Here is a 17349-nt window from a genome sequence, read left to right as displayed (position 1 = left end):
TGAAAATCATGTGCATGAAGCCATAAGAGATGTGAAAATCACTTCTTCAAATGATATTGCGTGATCTACGTTGTGGTGTCGTCGTAATCATATATGTGCTATTCTTGATTTTGTGTCTGCCATTTCTTTTTGCTTCCCCTTTAACAAGAAAAAAGGGACGTGCGAAATGAATGGGAACTGAAAAAATCTGGCTGATGCAGTGCACACGTAGTACTTTGGACGCTCGGATTTGTTTATAACATTTTTTGTATAATCAAAACATTTCACTGAATCAAGAAGATATTACAGCAGACAAAATGGAAGAAAATAACCATACAAAAGAGTTCTTCAATCCAAGTTGAGAACTCAGAACAAATGAGAGTATATGTTGTATAATAGCATGACCTAGCCCATTGCCACCTAAATAATTAGTAACACAAATGTTCTCTTCACATATAACATATCCACCATCAATCGTGAATCGCCAAATCCCGCTTGATGGAACGTTTATCGTCATCAAAATGTTCGGAGGAATATTCCGGTATCATGTTTTTTATCAGTTGGCTCGTCTCTTGCCTAGACATTGTATCTAGTTTGTTTTGTGATTGTGCATAATAGGCCTCGAAGAATTCCTTGTTCTCTTTCTCTAATTCATTCCATACTGCAGCAAAAAGAAATCGTTGAACTTGAATATTTATGGTGACAAATAATTAATCAACGCACTTGCGTGCATGGTATTGGACAGAGGGGGTGTGCAAAAAGTGCAGTGGCACAGGGTCCCTAATTTTTTAGGGGTCCCAAAAAAAATCTACCCTCCTATATGTTACACATGTATAAATTTCTAATAAAAAAGTTTTAAACTGAACAGAAAAATCATCATCATATGATTTAATCTATATTACAATTGATTAAGTGAAGCTTATATTTAATATATTAATTTTCTACTTTTCTCTAGCAATAAAAACTTGTGTATTACTTTCTCCCACCAATACAAACGTATTTTCATATCTCTTTCAGTTATGCTCTATTTTTTCATAGATGAACCCTAAATCATGATTTTATGTTGGAGATTAGAACATCTCCAACAGAGACGTCAAATTCAAAATATCAAATTTCATTTTGATGGCTGACTTGGCAATTTGACATATTGTCTATATTTTTTTTCCACCCGATATGCCAAAATTTATTACTTCATTTATGTTTTTTTTAAAACAAAAATAATAAAAGTTGGGTTGTTGTTGGTTTAAAATAATAAGAGTGAGATGCTAATTTCAATTAATTTTGAATATTGGTTGTTGAGCTTTGTATGAATATATTGTCCAAAAAACATTTTTTTTTTTTTTAAATAAGGAGGGCCTTTTTATTAAATTCGCAAAAGGCCCCCAAAATGTCAGAGACGGCCCTAAGTGTAGAACAAGATTATACCTATTTGGAGCCCAATGGTTGCCAAAGATGGTCGGAAAACAGCCTGAAAGGTGACTGGTCTGTTCGAAAACTGGAAAACTCGCCGGAAACTGTGTAAATTTTAAACATTCATAACTTCTTCAATACTCAACGAAATCGAGTGATTCAAAAACAAAAATCATACTTCTTGACAAGATGAAGAGAGTAGTACCTTTCTCAACAGCTAAATCTTAGTGGTTTTGCCAGAAAATGGCTCAAAAGTGGTTGTCTTTGGTCGAGTTAGCCACTTTCTAGCCGTTTTCCAGCCAAACCACGATGAATTATCTGTCACGAAAGGTACTATTCTCTTCGTCTCATTGAGAGTATGATTTTCGTTTTTGAATCACTCAATTTCGTTAAGTATTGAAGAAGTTATGAATGTTTAAATTTTACCCAGTTTCCGGGGAGTTTTTCAGTTTTTTCGTGGACCAGTTATTTTTCAGGCTATTTTCCACTCATATCCGGCAACCATTGGGCTTCCAAATAGGTATAATCTTGTTCTACACTTTCCTATCTTCATTTTGATATATTATGGGTCGAATTTGGTTAAGAAACGATTGAGTTACGAAGCTTTGAAAATTGCTCAAACTTTCGGCCAAGAGCTCTAGAACACTTAACAGAGTTTTTAACGAAATGACCAAAATAATGAATGGTGGACAATCTCAGGGATCATTTCTATTGATTTTCAATCTCATGGACCATTTTAGCTAAAAAGTCTTAACTAAATAATTAAACAATATATATATATATATAAATTTCAAGGGGCTACTGGAGAGAAGGATTTACAAAGGTAATTATCGAGTCAGATGCTCAGGAGCTTCGTATGACTAATCGAAGAATGGTTATTGGTGGGCAACTGGAAGGTATTTTGCACAAGCACACTATATGGCACCTTGCAAGTGGTATGGAACATGTAGAGTTTGTGTTTTCTCATCTAAAAATCAACAAAGCACTACACGCTGTTTCAGCTTTTATGCAATCTGTAGGAGAAAACTTTTATTTGGGATTGTACTGATCCAATTTTCTTTTTAATGTTCTTACTGAGGATGTGAACTTATCAATTAAACTTGATTGAATAAAATCTATCGTTTGATAATAAAATATATAAGAATTTCAAGGTTCTATAAATATATTATCTCAGTTACCATGTGTTTGTATGATGGAGAAGAATCTCCATCTCTCTCTCTCTCTCTCTCCTCTCTCTCTAATTACCTGTTTCAGTTGCGTATGGAGAGTTGCTACATCAGGATGGAGAATATATAAACATTGATGTGCAAAACAAAACAAAAATACCGACGTGCCACAATTTTTCATCATCATATATATTCCTAATAATTAACAATGTCACGTCAGAAAAATGAGCTAATAGGGTCTACTTTTCAGAAAGAAATTTTCTTTGGATTTTTTTTCTAATTTATCAAATCAAGAAATTCAAGTTGTTAAAAATTGATTCAACAATTAAAATTATTATAATTTTTAAAGTGAACTTTTATTTGTAATCATTGAATTAAATTTCAACGATTCGGATCCTTTAATTTGATAAATTAGAAGAAATAAATCCGAAAATGATCCCTTTCCGACTTTTCACACTTAATTTCCGTGTTAAATTGGGCAAAGGATCAGCGGACAGTAGTGGTATAGGGGGGATGAGTCCACGTGGGAGCGAGGGAGATTGTTAAGACTCAAGAATTATAGAGGGAAAGGGAGGTTAGAGTAATGTAAGAGATTTATACATGACCACATAATCATATTCCAAATTTGTATGACTTTTCTAAATATGGTTGGTTTCTTCTTTGCGTACATGATGAGAGGGAGGGACCATAGAACTGATAAATTTTTGTACGTAACAAGCTAGGGGCATCTTTGCCTGAAACCACCTTAGCTATACAACTAATAAAGTACCACCCAAAGTATATCTCAAAATCAAGACATCTTCAATGTTCGTCTCATATTCTTTAAGAAAAATTTATAAAAGACAGTCAATGACGGAGCCAGAAATATTTTTATGAGTGGGCTAGCTAAAAAAATTACTCTAAAATCAAATGATGTTTTTTTTGCTACATACATATTGTAGGTAAAAATTTAAGTTTTAACTTCGGTATTTGTATACTTAAAATTTGATTGGTATGAACTAAATAAGCTTCGCATTTGCATACCACAAAAATTACAATGAATCATGAAATTTACATATATTTAGATGCAAACACAAGAAGAAGATAAAAAACTTGACATCTCAATTACAATCACATAACTAGCACAAAGCAAAACAATGAAAATAGATGTAAAGGCAATCTTAAAAAAAAAAAAATTTGATTGAAACTAATATAAAGCCCACTGAATCAAAGCAGAATAATCTTGAACAAAATGGTATCACAATTTTCGTGATAATTTTTATATTTCTAGTTGTGGTAAATACTCGATAGGCTAGATTCATTAAAAATAATTCTTCTTGCTGATTTTTTTTTTTTTTTGTCTATTTTAATAGACTATGCAGTAAAATACTTAGACATATTACCACAAACTTTCCCCGAATTACAGCTCACCGTAGCCTTTGATGTGGCTACGCCATTGAAGACAGTTCTTGTCACATGACATGCAACGCATTGTGACTGAATAATCTGATTAAAAGTTGACATCGTATGTTTAAAATTAGTCTTGCTTAACTTGCGGGGAAGGAGTGACCAACCAACATCTTAGAATGTTGACTTATGGTTGGTTGATCTTTCTCAATTTAATGGTGTAGAAGACTCAAAGCATTCGGTAGCATTCAAAATATACGGAGCAGATGACTCAAAGCATTTAGTAGCATTCACAAGTATTGTGTTTGTACCATTCTCGATCAATCCCGAAATTACCAAGCACTGGTCAACTTCATACATTCAAGGATCCATTGAGGGGCTCATGTTGAGGCACCATTGCCGAAGCACAAGAGTTTCCCTCCAACCGTGAGACCAATCACAGCACTACACATGTCAACGTCAGAATAAAGTTCATAGAGTCCCACATCGACCACGGACAAAAGCTAGAGACTCTCCTCAACTATAAAAGAAGACTATTCTCCTACAATTAATTTCTAATGTCATTATTGTACTTAAACTAGTCATTAGTACCCACTAATGATGATTATGCTTGAACCTATGTATTTGTGTAAACCCTTCACTATTAACGAGAACTCCTCTACTCCGTAGACGTAGCCAAACTTAGGGTGAATCAGGTACATCTTGTGTTTGCTTCCCTATCTCTATCTCTTTACATATTATCCTCACTAGTGACCGGAGTAACCGAGCGAAGGTCACAAACTTGACACTTTACGTTATTCCAAAGTCTTCATAGATTTTGTGCATCAAGGGTGTTTCTTCAGTACATACTACAAACACATACTTGCTATTTTCTGTCTTTCGATTCTTCTTTAATTATCAAAAGACAAAGAAACAAAGGCGTACGAGAAAGTAAAGAAGTATGGTGAAATCATTTTTCACCGTTCAAAAGGGAAGGAAATTCCTTTACTGCATGCTCTAATCACAGTGGGCGAAAGCTAGTTCACAAGGAGCATGCATGGCTATCTGTTTTCAACATTGCCAAGTACGTACGTAGTAGATTGCTCCAAGATTCACTCTTCTTGTCAAATGTGGACGCATTCTTCACTTGAGAGCTCACCTGCCCATCAATCAAGTCAGCTGCCTCTCTAAGTTTCGTCTCAAATAACAAATAATAACTCAGCAGACTTCTGATGACGAAACAAAATCACTCTGCAGTTTAGCAGGATGCATGATTGGATGTTCCATCTTTGATCTCTAACGGCACATGATTTTTCTGCCATCTGAATTTCCATCCACGTGAGTTTTATGTTTAAGTAGGGTTAGCTACCAGTATCACCGACTCCAATAACATGACTGACAGAATCCCATGAATTATAAGAGAAGCTACTCACTACTCAGGATCTGGGGTTGAAAGCTTTGGCTGTTGCAAGACATTTGGACCAAAATGAAAGAAAATATTAAAGATTTGGATTTGATAACATCTGGAAAGGCTTCATGGGAAAGGATTTAAGAGCATACAAACATACGAGAAATGCTAAGATGACTCTCAAAAATGACTTTCCATAAACTCTACCCCTTAATGTTTGTCATAATGTTTATAATATAAACATGAGAACTGACTTTAAACTATTGTTGAGGTGACTTTAGTAATTAAAACATTTGTTGAGGTGATTTTAGTAATTAAAACAATTTTTAGGAGATAATAGTAATTACAATATTTATTCAGACTAGGTTTGGTGAGGGTAATAGGGAGGCCCGCACGAGTGAGTTCTGCAAAGTAACAGCGTCAACACTCGACCAGCCTATAACCCCTCCATAAATTCATGCGCATGTAAATGCTTTGCGCGGCGAGCGGCTCTCACCGCTCGCTTTGTTTTCCTTACTCATTAGTTTAAGGCAAGTTTCTAAAGCGCCACCCACCCTATATTTATAGAGCCCCGCTTGGAACTAGTTTCTGTCGACGGCCGATGTGGGATAGATAGTTTAGAGAAGAAATATCCCTGTAAGCTTCCAAAACTAATTTTAAAGTTTTAGAGATTGTGTTCTGGGCGGTTTGCCTTCTGGATTCTTCGGTTTGTGTTCCTCGCAATTTGCTTCTCACTAGTTAAACCCGTGTGTCTGCATCTCTCATCACATGACACAAGAATGTACACACACGAGTGACATGCATGATCAAGTGAACAAAATAATGTTGTCGTAAGCCAATTCAAACTCCATGATTTATAGAACTGCTGAACCAAATTGATTCTTGCATTACGAAACACAAATCAGAAGAGCACGCACGGGTGAAGTTACATCGATGGATTGAAGAATTAACGCGTTCACAACATCGAACATGGTGTAGAAATTTGTTTCTCTACATTTATTCAAACTACATTACTTACAATTTTCGGTTTTTTTCTTTTGACAAGGAAGCTCATGTGTTACATTTTACAACAACAAAGAGCCTAATTACGTGAAATAATCAAAGGCCCTGAACAGCTGAAAGAATGGGATAGATGTGATTGAATACAAAGCTGCCTAGCAAAAATTCAGGCATCATATATTACATGCCATCAATATCAAGAAGATTTTCGCGACAAAAGCGGCTCCAACTGAGGATTAATCTGGGTGCCAGACTCCAGTTCGGATACCGATGAATCCTCTGCCCGTTGCCTAAGCAATCTCTGGAAGGAACTCAGTCTCTCTTCAGACGAAGGGTCTGCTGCTTTAGGCGTCTCCTTTAAGCTCTGGACGCGCTGAAGGCAAACTTGAACTGCATCGTGCACTCTCACAAAGTACCACTCCTTACCAATCAGGTCTACTACACCTGCGCTTGATAAGGTCTTCAGAACTTCTCCATTCAGATTGGAAATGGCTATCTGTACCGCACGCCGGTGGTTTTCAACATGATGTTAATAACAATCTCCAGATTTTTTAACAGTTTATATAATGACCAGAAAAAAACTCCAAACGACACTCACCTGGATATCGCGTAACTTGTACTCCTGATGCAAGTCTTTCAAAGCTTGGACAGCACTGGAGTCTATATATGTTACAGCTGCAACGATGATAATGACACACTTTAGAAAATCACCGGAACCTTATTTAGATCAACGTTATGAACAACCTCAGCAGGCATGATATAAACGAGAGAAGTCCATGTAAGTTTTTGAGTGCTATAAACAATGATGGATGACTTCCCGAAATATTTCCATATATGAATCACTGATTTACATGATCTTAACCGACAACATACAAATAATTGAAGAGTATCAACTTAAGATTATGCTGGGAAATGTAACATCCATGTGAATCAATATCTAGTCATTAAATGCTTCTTCATAACCCATGAGAAGAACAAATTCTAAAGAAAAAAGCACAAGATTAGCAACACTTACGTGCCATCTCTATGATCACAAAATAAATTCTTTCAACTTCTGGTCCGCGACTGGTAGACCTGTCAACCTCAACTTCGTATTCCCGTAACCTGACAGGCAATTAAATTTACTTGAAAATGACTTCTTAACTGGGGAAAACTAACTCAACTGTAGAGACTCCCTAGGTAAATAAACAGTTAAATTCATAGAATATCAAAATGGCACAACCTGATACTGTACCTGTCTTTTATGTAACTAATGTTTGCAAAATAAATAGGTGCGTCAATTCGTACAATCACAATTCCATTGTATGTATATGCTTCTGGATACTGTTGAATATTTCTATATACGGTGGTGCCTGGAAGACGCCCCAAGACAGCTGCAACATAAAGGAAATTATAAGCAACTTCTGTATTGGCTTTTAGCTTTTACTGAAGAAATGCATCTTCATTCCAAAATCCAAATAGAACTACAAACATAAGAATTTTTGCTTTTAGCTTTTACCAGCAAACCCCAAAAAAGTTACATGGAGAAAAAAATCTTATTTTGCCAGTGCTAATGGAACGGCCAAGGGTTTCATTATCATTAGATGCAACTAGCAAGGAAAACTTGGCATCTTCTTTAGGCTCCAAGAGGCCAAAGAAAATCCAGACAATAACAATGTCATTTCCGTTGGGCAAGGAATAAAAAATTCAGACTTTTAACAGAGATGATGATGATATTCAATAAGGTAATCAGAGATGACGATGATATTCAAAAAGGTAATCAGGGATGACGATGATATTCAAAAAGGCAATCAAAGATGACGATGATGATGAATACAATAGAAAAGAATAAGAGAACAGCTGGGCTTCATAACTAGAATCATTGAAAGTTGAAATATGAACCAATTAATAAATAATTCAAGAACTATGAACAAGCTGCATCTACTTATGTGCACAGAATTTTTATCATAAATTGAAATTGCAGTTACCAATATGCGGGTTTGCTGATTCATGGATGACAAATGCAAGCGAAACACCAACCTGCAATCATGCAAGCACATTAAGCCTATATGATTTGACAAAGGAAACACAGAGAGAGAGAGAGAGAGAGAGAGAGAGAGGGAGAGATCTTCTAGAACTTTAATGATCTGTATGAATTTTGCATGGTAATCTATTGCCACATTGAGCTAAAAAGAACACGACAAAGCTATACATGTCAAGTTAACGCAAACTAAACTTGAGAACTTGTCTTGCATGGATGTATAAAATTAACTGTCTTCTGAAATTGAGCTACTGAGGCAACATTGGATTCTTATCATGAAAAAAGTTGTATTTAACACAATACATGATAGTTCTTATGCCCTAATTAGCCTTTCTTGCATAAAAATGCGGATTCCTTAGGGTATAAAGTTCGAACAAGGTCTCCCAAAAATAACATTGCTTCAAGTACTCACCCCAATAAGGACGCCAATCTCAATGCCAAGGAACAATGTTGTAGTGGCTGTAATGGTCCAAAGAAGAAAATCTTTCTTATCTACACCCCATAGAAATATAGCCTCATCATAGTCCACCTGAATTTCAATAGAAAAGAGTTGTTGTCTAAGTAATGGTAGTGATCAGTTCAATTATCACGAAATATCAGAGCACACAGCACAGTCACAGAGCAGAATCCAGAAATCCACTTCGTCCCCATATAGTACATGCACATGTCAATGATAGCTATAATGTCATTTTCTTTGATATCCACTAGCCAAAATGAAACTTTTCTTTTCCATGAATATGCATTAACTCAGATTTCAGGTAAAACAGATACATATTTTAAGGATATGATCATTAGAACTTTGACTGCATAAAAGCTAATAGATATCCTCTACAGCAACCAAACGAATTATAGAATTACCCACCAGGCCTATCACAGCAGAAATCACAATAGCCGCCAGAGCACACTGAGTTAAGGGAAAATAAATCCCATAGTTAGAACATAGAAAGTATACACTCAAATGGAAAGATAGAATAAAGATCATAAATTTAAAAGGCACACAATTTGAAATAATAGCAAAAATACCACAAAAGCCACCAATCATGAGCTGCATAAGATTACATTCCTAAATGAAAAAGACAAATGAGATAACATGGAAGTAAACCTGAGGTATATATTCAAACAGTGGAGTCATGAATAGGAGAGCACAAGCCATTACGATTCCCATAACAAGTCCAGATAAGCCAGTTTTTGCTCCACTTTCATGATTCACAGCTGACCTAGAAAAGGAACCTGCACAAAGCCGAAGTAAGATAAAAAATATAAATATTTAAACACAAACCCTGCCTGCGGCTCATAGAGGAATCTCACCTGTTGTGGGGTATGCAGAAAAAAATGAACCAAAAATATTGGCCACACCAAGACCAAACAACTGTTTAGAAACAAAAAGAAGATTCATTAGCATAAGCGTTCTTGTCTGAGTAACAGTAGTCAGCAGTTCAGTTTTCTCACAAATATCAGCACACATCACCAAATCATGTGTCAAGAAGCAATACTGATGTAGAAAAATAGACAAGCATGCAGTCAACATTTGAGCTTTAACCAAAAGTGCTTAAACCTATATTTTGTTTTTATACATGAGCAAGAGGTAAGGTTATGTGCTTGTGCACTTCCAAATTTTCCAAAAACATACCTCTTGATTCGAATCCAACTCGTACCCATTTTTTGCAGCTAATGCTTTTGCAATGCCCACAGATTCCTAGAGTTCAAAATATATTACCACAGAACTGATAGTTATAATCAATTAAAGGGAGAAAGCAAAGCTACAAGTAAGAGGTTCCACGGAGCTCCTCTTACCAAAATAGCTACACCAGTAATAAGAAGCGCAGTGGGAATCAAAGATGTAGCATATCCAAAAGCTTTAGGAATAGAAAAGCTTGGAAGACCCTGAGGTATATCTCCTACCTAAACAACAGCCAAGAACCTTTGTTAACAACTATGGTAAAAGGTAACAACTATGGTAAAGGGATGTAGAATCCTGCTATTACAAAAGAAACATTCCCATAATAACAGGAAAAAAAATAATTGTTTTTTGCCTTGACATAAATGACTATTCAATTTTAAAACCGGCACCAGATTAGATTGCAACTATTCAGGAAACTCTCATCTTCAGTATCGCCTGAATTCCAACTGGCAAGTCCACATGCTTACCTTAACCATCCCATTATTCAAGCAAATGGCATACAAAAATAGGTGCTTGTCATCCTGAATACATACTCTGAAAAACTCTACAGCGGCTATTTTAACAAAGCGAGTAATTATCTAGTTGAACTATTTTTTTCTAAATTTTTTGGATGAGATTCATGAGTTTTCAAAGCCTAGGATTTTAGTACAAGTGCATAACTGCCGATTTCTGGTTGATAGAATGAAGACAAAAACAGAACATGTGATCTAAAATTTCTTAGTAAAGCAAATTTAAACAGAACATCCAGAAACTAGTATTGCGATCCCTACATTGTTAGATTAAATAATTTCCAATCAAAATGAGTCTAATTTACATCACTCTCACCAAAGATATGGAAGATGGATTAAATATTTTCACAAAAATTGTGCCCGAAAGGACAGCTGTGAGGGGGCCAGCAGCTCTCAAGAATCGCAAGTACTTCCTTGTTTTTCCCTGAATGGTTAAATTAGAAAGTTAAAATCAAAACTATGCTAAGAAATATATCCGACTAAGTGAATACAATAAGCTCATACCAAGTGCTTCATGGTCAAAAGAATTGCAAGAATGACGGATCCCATTACAAAAGGGGGCCACGAAAACTACAAAACAAAAAACCTGCTGTAGTTAGCAAAGAATTGATAAGAAAAACAGAAAGCTAGTCACAGTTAACAGTAGATGAAGCAAATAAATGCATATCTGGTTCAAGTATTAGAAGGATGGGGCACATATATGTAAATAAGGTTAAGTGAATTCTTAGGTATGGAATAATCAGTTATTAAAGGGCATAATGGAAGTTAAAAGCATGGTTGCTGTGCAGATTGTTACTGGCAAAGCAATGGTGCCAAAAAATCATCAAGCATAGTGTACAAAATAATCTATAAGGGATCCAACAGCTTTTCTTCCAGTTTCCTACATCTGACACTCCATTTTCAAAACCTAGAATATGGTCGATTTGCTTAGAGACTATACATCTGATGCTTGACTCTTGTATATCCAATGTAGAGGGCGCCTGGACTAGTCTCAGTTCAGGCATACCAAGGCATAAAACATTATAGCATGTGGTAATCTCTATACGAAAAACAGAAGTTGTCACCTAATTCCCACTAGAGAGAGAGAGAGAGTATCATGAATCACTTCACAAGGTAATCGTATCAGACTATTAGTACTTCAAATGACAGATGAAACATGATGCATGACATGCATTAGTTGCATAGCATTCTTATTGTTGATCATGGGGAGATACATCCGACAAGATGACAATATTTAATGTTCTGCTAATGTGCAGAAGCAAAATTATATAATTTATCATATTCGCAAAAGATTATAGATCATTATTTAAGAAAAATAATATTGACAGCAACAGTTGGTTGTGAAAGATAAATTAACAAATAATTGTAATACTGCACTAGAAATTCAAACTCAAACCCAAATATGATATGAAGGTTATACCACTTGGGCATGCAAGCAAAGCATACCCCATCAGCTCCGGCTATAATACTCTTTATCAACGGCACAATCTTGCTACTTCGTTCTATATCATATCCCAAAAAATATTTTGCTTGAGATAAGGCAATCACAATGGCTGAAGCAGTTGTAAAGCCAGAAATGACAGAGTGGCTGATGAAGCGGATAATCCATCCAAGCCTGGACGAGCAAAGAATCTAATGTAAATGAAATCAAAATACAACATCAAGGTAGCAACTAACAATATCGTATAGCTTATAAAACTTTTCACACTCCAAAGTCGTTTTTCTCGGGACAAAAAGGATCCCACCATAGAGTATGAAATTCATTTTTGATAACTCTATGACTTGTACAAGGTAGAGCTAAATTGTAGTAGCATGACAGATAAAGCACCAACAACATGATCAACAAGTTTTCGCCTTTCACTTTTTTAGAGCTCAAAACACAAGGCATCTAATTTCTGATGGCATAAGTACATGTACATGCTGTATCCATGAGCATGCACTTAAAGAGGGGAAAAGCAGACGTACCTCAAGAGCCCCAAAATGCATTCCATGACCCCTACCATAAATGCCAGTAATATAGCCAGTTCTGTGTATAATGCATCAGATGAATCAACAATGCTAGTTAAGACATTAGAGACCAGGAGAGAAACCAATGCTACTGGACCAACGGCTAGCTGACGAGATGAGCCAAATATGGCATACACAAATAAAGGTATAAAACCAGAGTCTTCCTTGCAAAATCAAACAATCAGAATCAAAACATGCAGATAAATTAGTAGATAAATCAACAAGAGAGTTTTGTAGAGTGGTCACCCTATTCACTAGCGGTTTGGAACTTACAGAGTCCGTATATTGGTTCAAGTCCAGCCAATTTTGCATAAGACATTGCCTGGAATTCCACAACAAACGGTCAACAGAAGAAACATACCTCATTCAGTATGTGGATGAAATATTTAATCTCAAACCGGTCTCACTGCAATCACGAATTAGCAATATCTAAAACATGCCGCATTCAGTATAACATAACATAATTTTGATTTAAAATTTTAACAAATGCATCTAAGATTTACAACCGTACAACCAATATGTTCATAACACAATATGAACCAATATTATATCGTTTCTTTAAACGAAAAATTGCTCCTAAATTAATTAATTATAATGCCATAAAACAGTATCATATTTCTGTCTAATCACCACGTCTTTAATTGCCTGGCCGCCAAGAAAGTCAAATCATAATAACTACAAAATCACACGGCAAAGAATAGTAGCGGACAATTTGCACACGGGACCGATTTATTACAACTAATTGCTAAAGAGAATTACAAATCCGTCTAATCATAAATAGTGTTACATATACAGACGAAATGAAAAACAAGAATGTGATTGGAGAGAGCTTTCGTGTTTGGCTTCCCAGAAAATGAAGGAAAATTGTATGAATTTATGTCTTAGATCTCAAGATTTTCCATTTGTTTAGAAATCAGATTACGATAAAATAGCGGTGATGACAATTTCGAATTCAACCTGATTCCAGCTTAATTAGTTACTTTGTGTTTCAAAAAATCAGCGTTAAAATCGGTTTGTTTATCCTCTTAATAATTAATTAACGACAGAAGATTAGAAACCACAAAAAAAATGAGCATTTTCTGTTTGGTTGCTGAGAAAATTAAATATTCAGGCGACGAACAGGCCTTGAATTATCAGCTTAAGAAACAGGAACTTCCATTTCGGTTTAAAACAAAAACAAAAAATTATAAAAGAATATAAAGGAACGAATTGGCCGAATTGAGGAGAGCAGCAAACGCTTCGAATTTTCTTTTTCTTTTCTTTCATTTTCTCGGCAACCAAACAGAGAACGAAAATTAAAAATTGTTACCTGAGGAACGAGCATGACGCCGACGGTGATGCCGGACATGAGATCGACCTGCAAATACTCGCGCCATTTGTAGGTCCGAATCCAGCGGGAGCAAGGCAGGAAGAGCGCCAGCCATTCGACCCAGGTCATGCTCTGGACCTTCGATTTCCATTTCGACAGCGCCGCCCACGGCGACGACGAGGAGCTCGACGAAGTCGTGTCGGGGTGCTGGAGGGGGATGATTCGAACGGGACGGGCGGAGGTCGGCATGGAGGATCCGGCGGCGAAGTCCGTGTAGCTTGGAGATGCGTAGGTTATCTCCATGCGCACCACCGGCGCATGTGAGTTATTTATCCCGCGGTTTTGTGCATGCGCGGCGCTCGGTGGCCGAGAGAAAATGATGATGTGATGGGAATTAGTGGTCCACTTGGTGTGATTAACATGGTATTTAACAAAAACGGGAGATTTATTAATCGTTATTTTGTGGGGATTAAGATTAAATGACTTTTATACACGCGATCTTTACTTTCAATCAGCCGCCGCTGTAGAAAATATAAGTAATTAAAAAAAAATTAAAAACAGATGTAGTATTATTAAATTATGAATGTAATTATGTAAACCCTATTAATAATTGATTACCTATTAGGAATGACATGTATCTAGGAATATCTCTTATATTCTTATTAGGAATTGATTAACTATTAAAAGTTGTAATCCTAAAAAGGTAAGGAATTAACTTTCCCTACTAATATAAATAAAGGCACGATGGGGTGGGATAGAACACACCCACAATTACACATCTATCTCTTCTCTCTACTATTGCCGAACCCCTTTCTTTATGGCCTCCATAATTGTTTAGTAAATTATGCCTACAACATGTTATCGGCACGCTCTTGACGCTGCGCTAAAGATAGTGTGTTCTTCAATTAGGGGAGTATTATGTTTTAATCATCCTTTTCATGATTAATTAATTATTTTATTGAATTGATATACATGCTATTTATTTAATTTAATTTTTCTGTGTTGAACGTGATACAACGCATTAGAGATGCAATTCCGATTTTTTGAAAATGATCTTTTACAAATTCAAAAGCTTTTGTCGTTTTCTGCCAATCAGATACGCTTAAAATAAACTAAGATATTTGAAACGACCATCAAGCATGAAAACATTCATCATGATGCATGAACCCTTACATTTATATTTACCTTCCGATATATATTGTATATATTCCATATATTTATCAATATACATATGTTTCATGCATTACACAATTATATTTGCGTTGTGGAATTGTGAGTCAAAGCATATAAAATAAATTAGAAGCAATTCTAGGTTTTTTTAAAACCCTAGCATGTCGAAAAAAATCTGGGTTGATTAACCCTAGGGCCTGTAGCCGTCGGTCCAAACCCCTGAGTCCAACACGGCCTGACCTATTTGTTAGGCCCTTGCCTCGCCTTGGCCCACATGATGCAAGCCCTTGGTTTGCTGGGCTTGACCCTCCCAGCTCACATGTCACCAAGCCAGCCCAGTAAGCTGGGCTTCTTTTGCCCTGGACCCAACCCACGGCCAACTATTGTTGGGCCTGACCTGTGCCCCCCTTTTTCGGCCTAAAGCCAGCAGCGCTCCCTTGCCTACGGCACGTAGCCTAAAACCACCCAATGGGCTGCATACTGCAGCCGACCCTACATAACACCCAGCCCAAATTTTTGGGCTATGGGTTTTTCGACCCAATGCTATTATTTAGCGTTTTTAATAATTTTAACTTAAATGTTATTATTATTTTTGTTTCTACGATCGACCCCAAATGGTCCCGATTTATTGAATTAATTAAAAGTGACCAACAATCCATTAATCTGACATGACATTCAAAATTATTGGCATGAAGCCCACTTTTGGACATTAATGATTCAATATTTTATTTCTTTTCTTTGAACCGTTAACTCACTTTCGTAGTCCTGAAGCGCTCACACTTAAGTTCCTGAAGCAACTCAAATCCATTACACTTAAATCAACATATTGCATTATGTGTTCTTGCATGAACCTCTCTTTTATAAACTAAATGTTCATAAACTAAATTGAACCTATAGTTTCGAATTTAGTGTCTTTGAAACCTGAAGTTTTCTTAAAACAATACACCCATGAAAACTCGACGTTTTTCATGATAACCATGTCTTAGAACTGGAATATTCTAACTTTGATGCTTATGGATGATTCATTCCCATAGCACCAATCACAATATTGTTCCTTCCAATTAGTGGATTATCGAACCATCACAAGTTTGATTTTCCTTGATTTGGATGTTTCTAGTAAAAACCACTTCATGTGGGGTACAAGATGTGAATATTTACTAGACGATCAAGAAGCTGAGAAAACATTAAAGCCAACAATGGAAAGGAAGAGCTATATAAACCTCCGTCATGATTTTCATTCGAAGACTTATGCCCGAAACATTACAAATGGAAATACCTCCCGAACGAGGATTTCATGGCTCTTTGGCTCACTCATACAGACTGTCTAATCATGAAAAACACTGCATGAAACACACCATGATTACGTCCATGAATGAGTACGATTCTGAAGTTTATAAATCCGATCAAATTTTGACTGGATAATACTTTTCTCGTCCTTCCATGTTTCTAACTCACCTCTGAAACAGTAATGTAGAAAGCGGAAGTTTACTAAATTCTCGGATCTGATTACTACCATAAACGTGAGAGAAAGGTATAGACGCAACTTCAGCCAGAGTCCACCGAACGGTATAAACTCAGTTCGACTGGAGTCTACCGAATGATTCAACCCAGTTTGGTCAAAGCCTACTAAACGGTGATGCCCTGCTTCGGCAGGGGTGCACCAAACGACACTATTCTGCTTCGGTAGAGACTTACCGAATAAACCCTTCCAGCTTCGACTGGAGCTTATCGAACCCAATTCGGGTATGTCTCTCTCATAATCCAATTTTTGAGTTTGTTTTCACAACATATGGTAGAATCAGGGCCTGCCAAGGTGTGGCATTATGCACAAAGCATGATCCTTGGCACCTAAGACCTAAAACTTTAAGAATAAGGGATAATATTTCCAAATCTCAACCCTATAAAATCTACTTCTGTCTCGATGGAATAGATTATTGGTTATGCACATGTTTGTGCCCCTACCAATGTTGTTGAGGAGTACCATTTTAGTAATCAATATATAAGACTAATTTTGCTCCACCGAACACCGTTGAAAGAGCAGAATTTTGACATAGATGGCATTGTTAGCCGAATCCTCTTAATAAACCATTTACTTTGTAAACATTTTTTTCATGTTCTTGGATTCACATTTGGCGATTGTTTTACTTATGGATAATCTTATTGATATTGTCCTCGAATATGAGTTAATTGAATCCAGTTTCTTAATACATGTGACCGAATTCAATTAAACACATGATTAGGTAGGAATGTGAGAAAGTTAGTTGTTTGGATGAATGTGATACTACGCACACTAATTTTACACTTAAATCACATCTCTAACAATGAC

The 17349-nt window shown here is 36.2% G+C and overlaps 1 protein-coding gene and 1 non-coding gene across 4 annotated transcripts; both read right to left on the bottom strand.

The window, feature by feature from the left end:
• Window positions 1-5708: 5708 nt before the first annotated feature.
• Window positions 5709-5862, bottom strand: LOC125469002. Its single transcript, XR_007251330.1, has one exon. It is a non-coding gene; the product is annotated as a U12 minor spliceosomal RNA (small nuclear RNA).
• A 436-nt stretch (window positions 5863-6298) lies between these two features.
• Window positions 6299-14173, bottom strand: LOC103948367 (probable sulfate transporter 4.2). Of its 3 annotated transcripts, none has more exons than XM_009359381.3 (17): window positions 13854-14173; window positions 12818-12866; window positions 12503-12704; window positions 11984-12152; window positions 11042-11107; window positions 10854-10961; window positions 10142-10249; window positions 9978-10043; window positions 9656-9716; window positions 9450-9577; window positions 9210-9251; window positions 8760-8876; window positions 8295-8346; window positions 7562-7700; window positions 7343-7431; window positions 6926-7002; window positions 6299-6823 (listed from the first exon to the last, which is right to left on the bottom strand). In XM_009359381.3, exons 1-17 carry the CDS (start codon window positions 14154-14156, stop codon window positions 6524-6526), a joined length of 2076 nt encoding a protein of 691 aa, XP_009357656.2. In that variant the 5' UTR covers window positions 14157-14173; the 3' UTR covers window positions 6299-6523. The 3 variants fall into 3 exon arrangements, with proteins under 3 accessions (XP_009357656.2, XP_048421369.1, XP_048421371.1); XM_048565412.1 differs by having other exon boundaries at window positions 12503-12708; window positions 12791-12866; window positions 13854-13992; XM_048565414.1 differs by having other exon boundaries at window positions 12503-12708; window positions 13854-13992.
• Window positions 14174-17349: the final 3176 nt, after the last annotated feature.

This window comes from the organism of the source record quoted next, unplaced genomic scaffold (assembly GCF_019419815.1).
Source record: "Pyrus x bretschneideri cultivar Hongxiangsu unplaced genomic scaffold, Pyrus_bretschneideri_v1 Contig4, whole genome shotgun sequence".
In the NCBI taxonomy this organism is placed as follows: domain Eukaryota; kingdom Viridiplantae; phylum Streptophyta; class Magnoliopsida; order Rosales; family Rosaceae; genus Pyrus; species Pyrus x bretschneideri.
Note: the sequence above shows the minus strand (reverse complement) of the source record. Positions and strands in the feature narration are given on the sequence as shown.

Coding starts and splice junctions, on each gene's coding strand:
- LOC103948367 (XM_009359381.3), bottom strand. CDS start 14,156: ATGGAGATAACCTACGCATCTCCAAGCTACACGGACTTCGCCGCCGGA. Junction 12,867..13,853: donor GCGTCATGCTCGTTCCTCAG/GTAACAATTTTT, acceptor GTGGAATTCCAG/GCAATGTCTTATGCAAAATT. Junction 11,108..11,983: donor TTATAGCCGGAGCTGATGGG/GTATGCTTTGCT, acceptor TTTGTTTTGTAG/TTTTCGTGGCCCCCTTTTGT.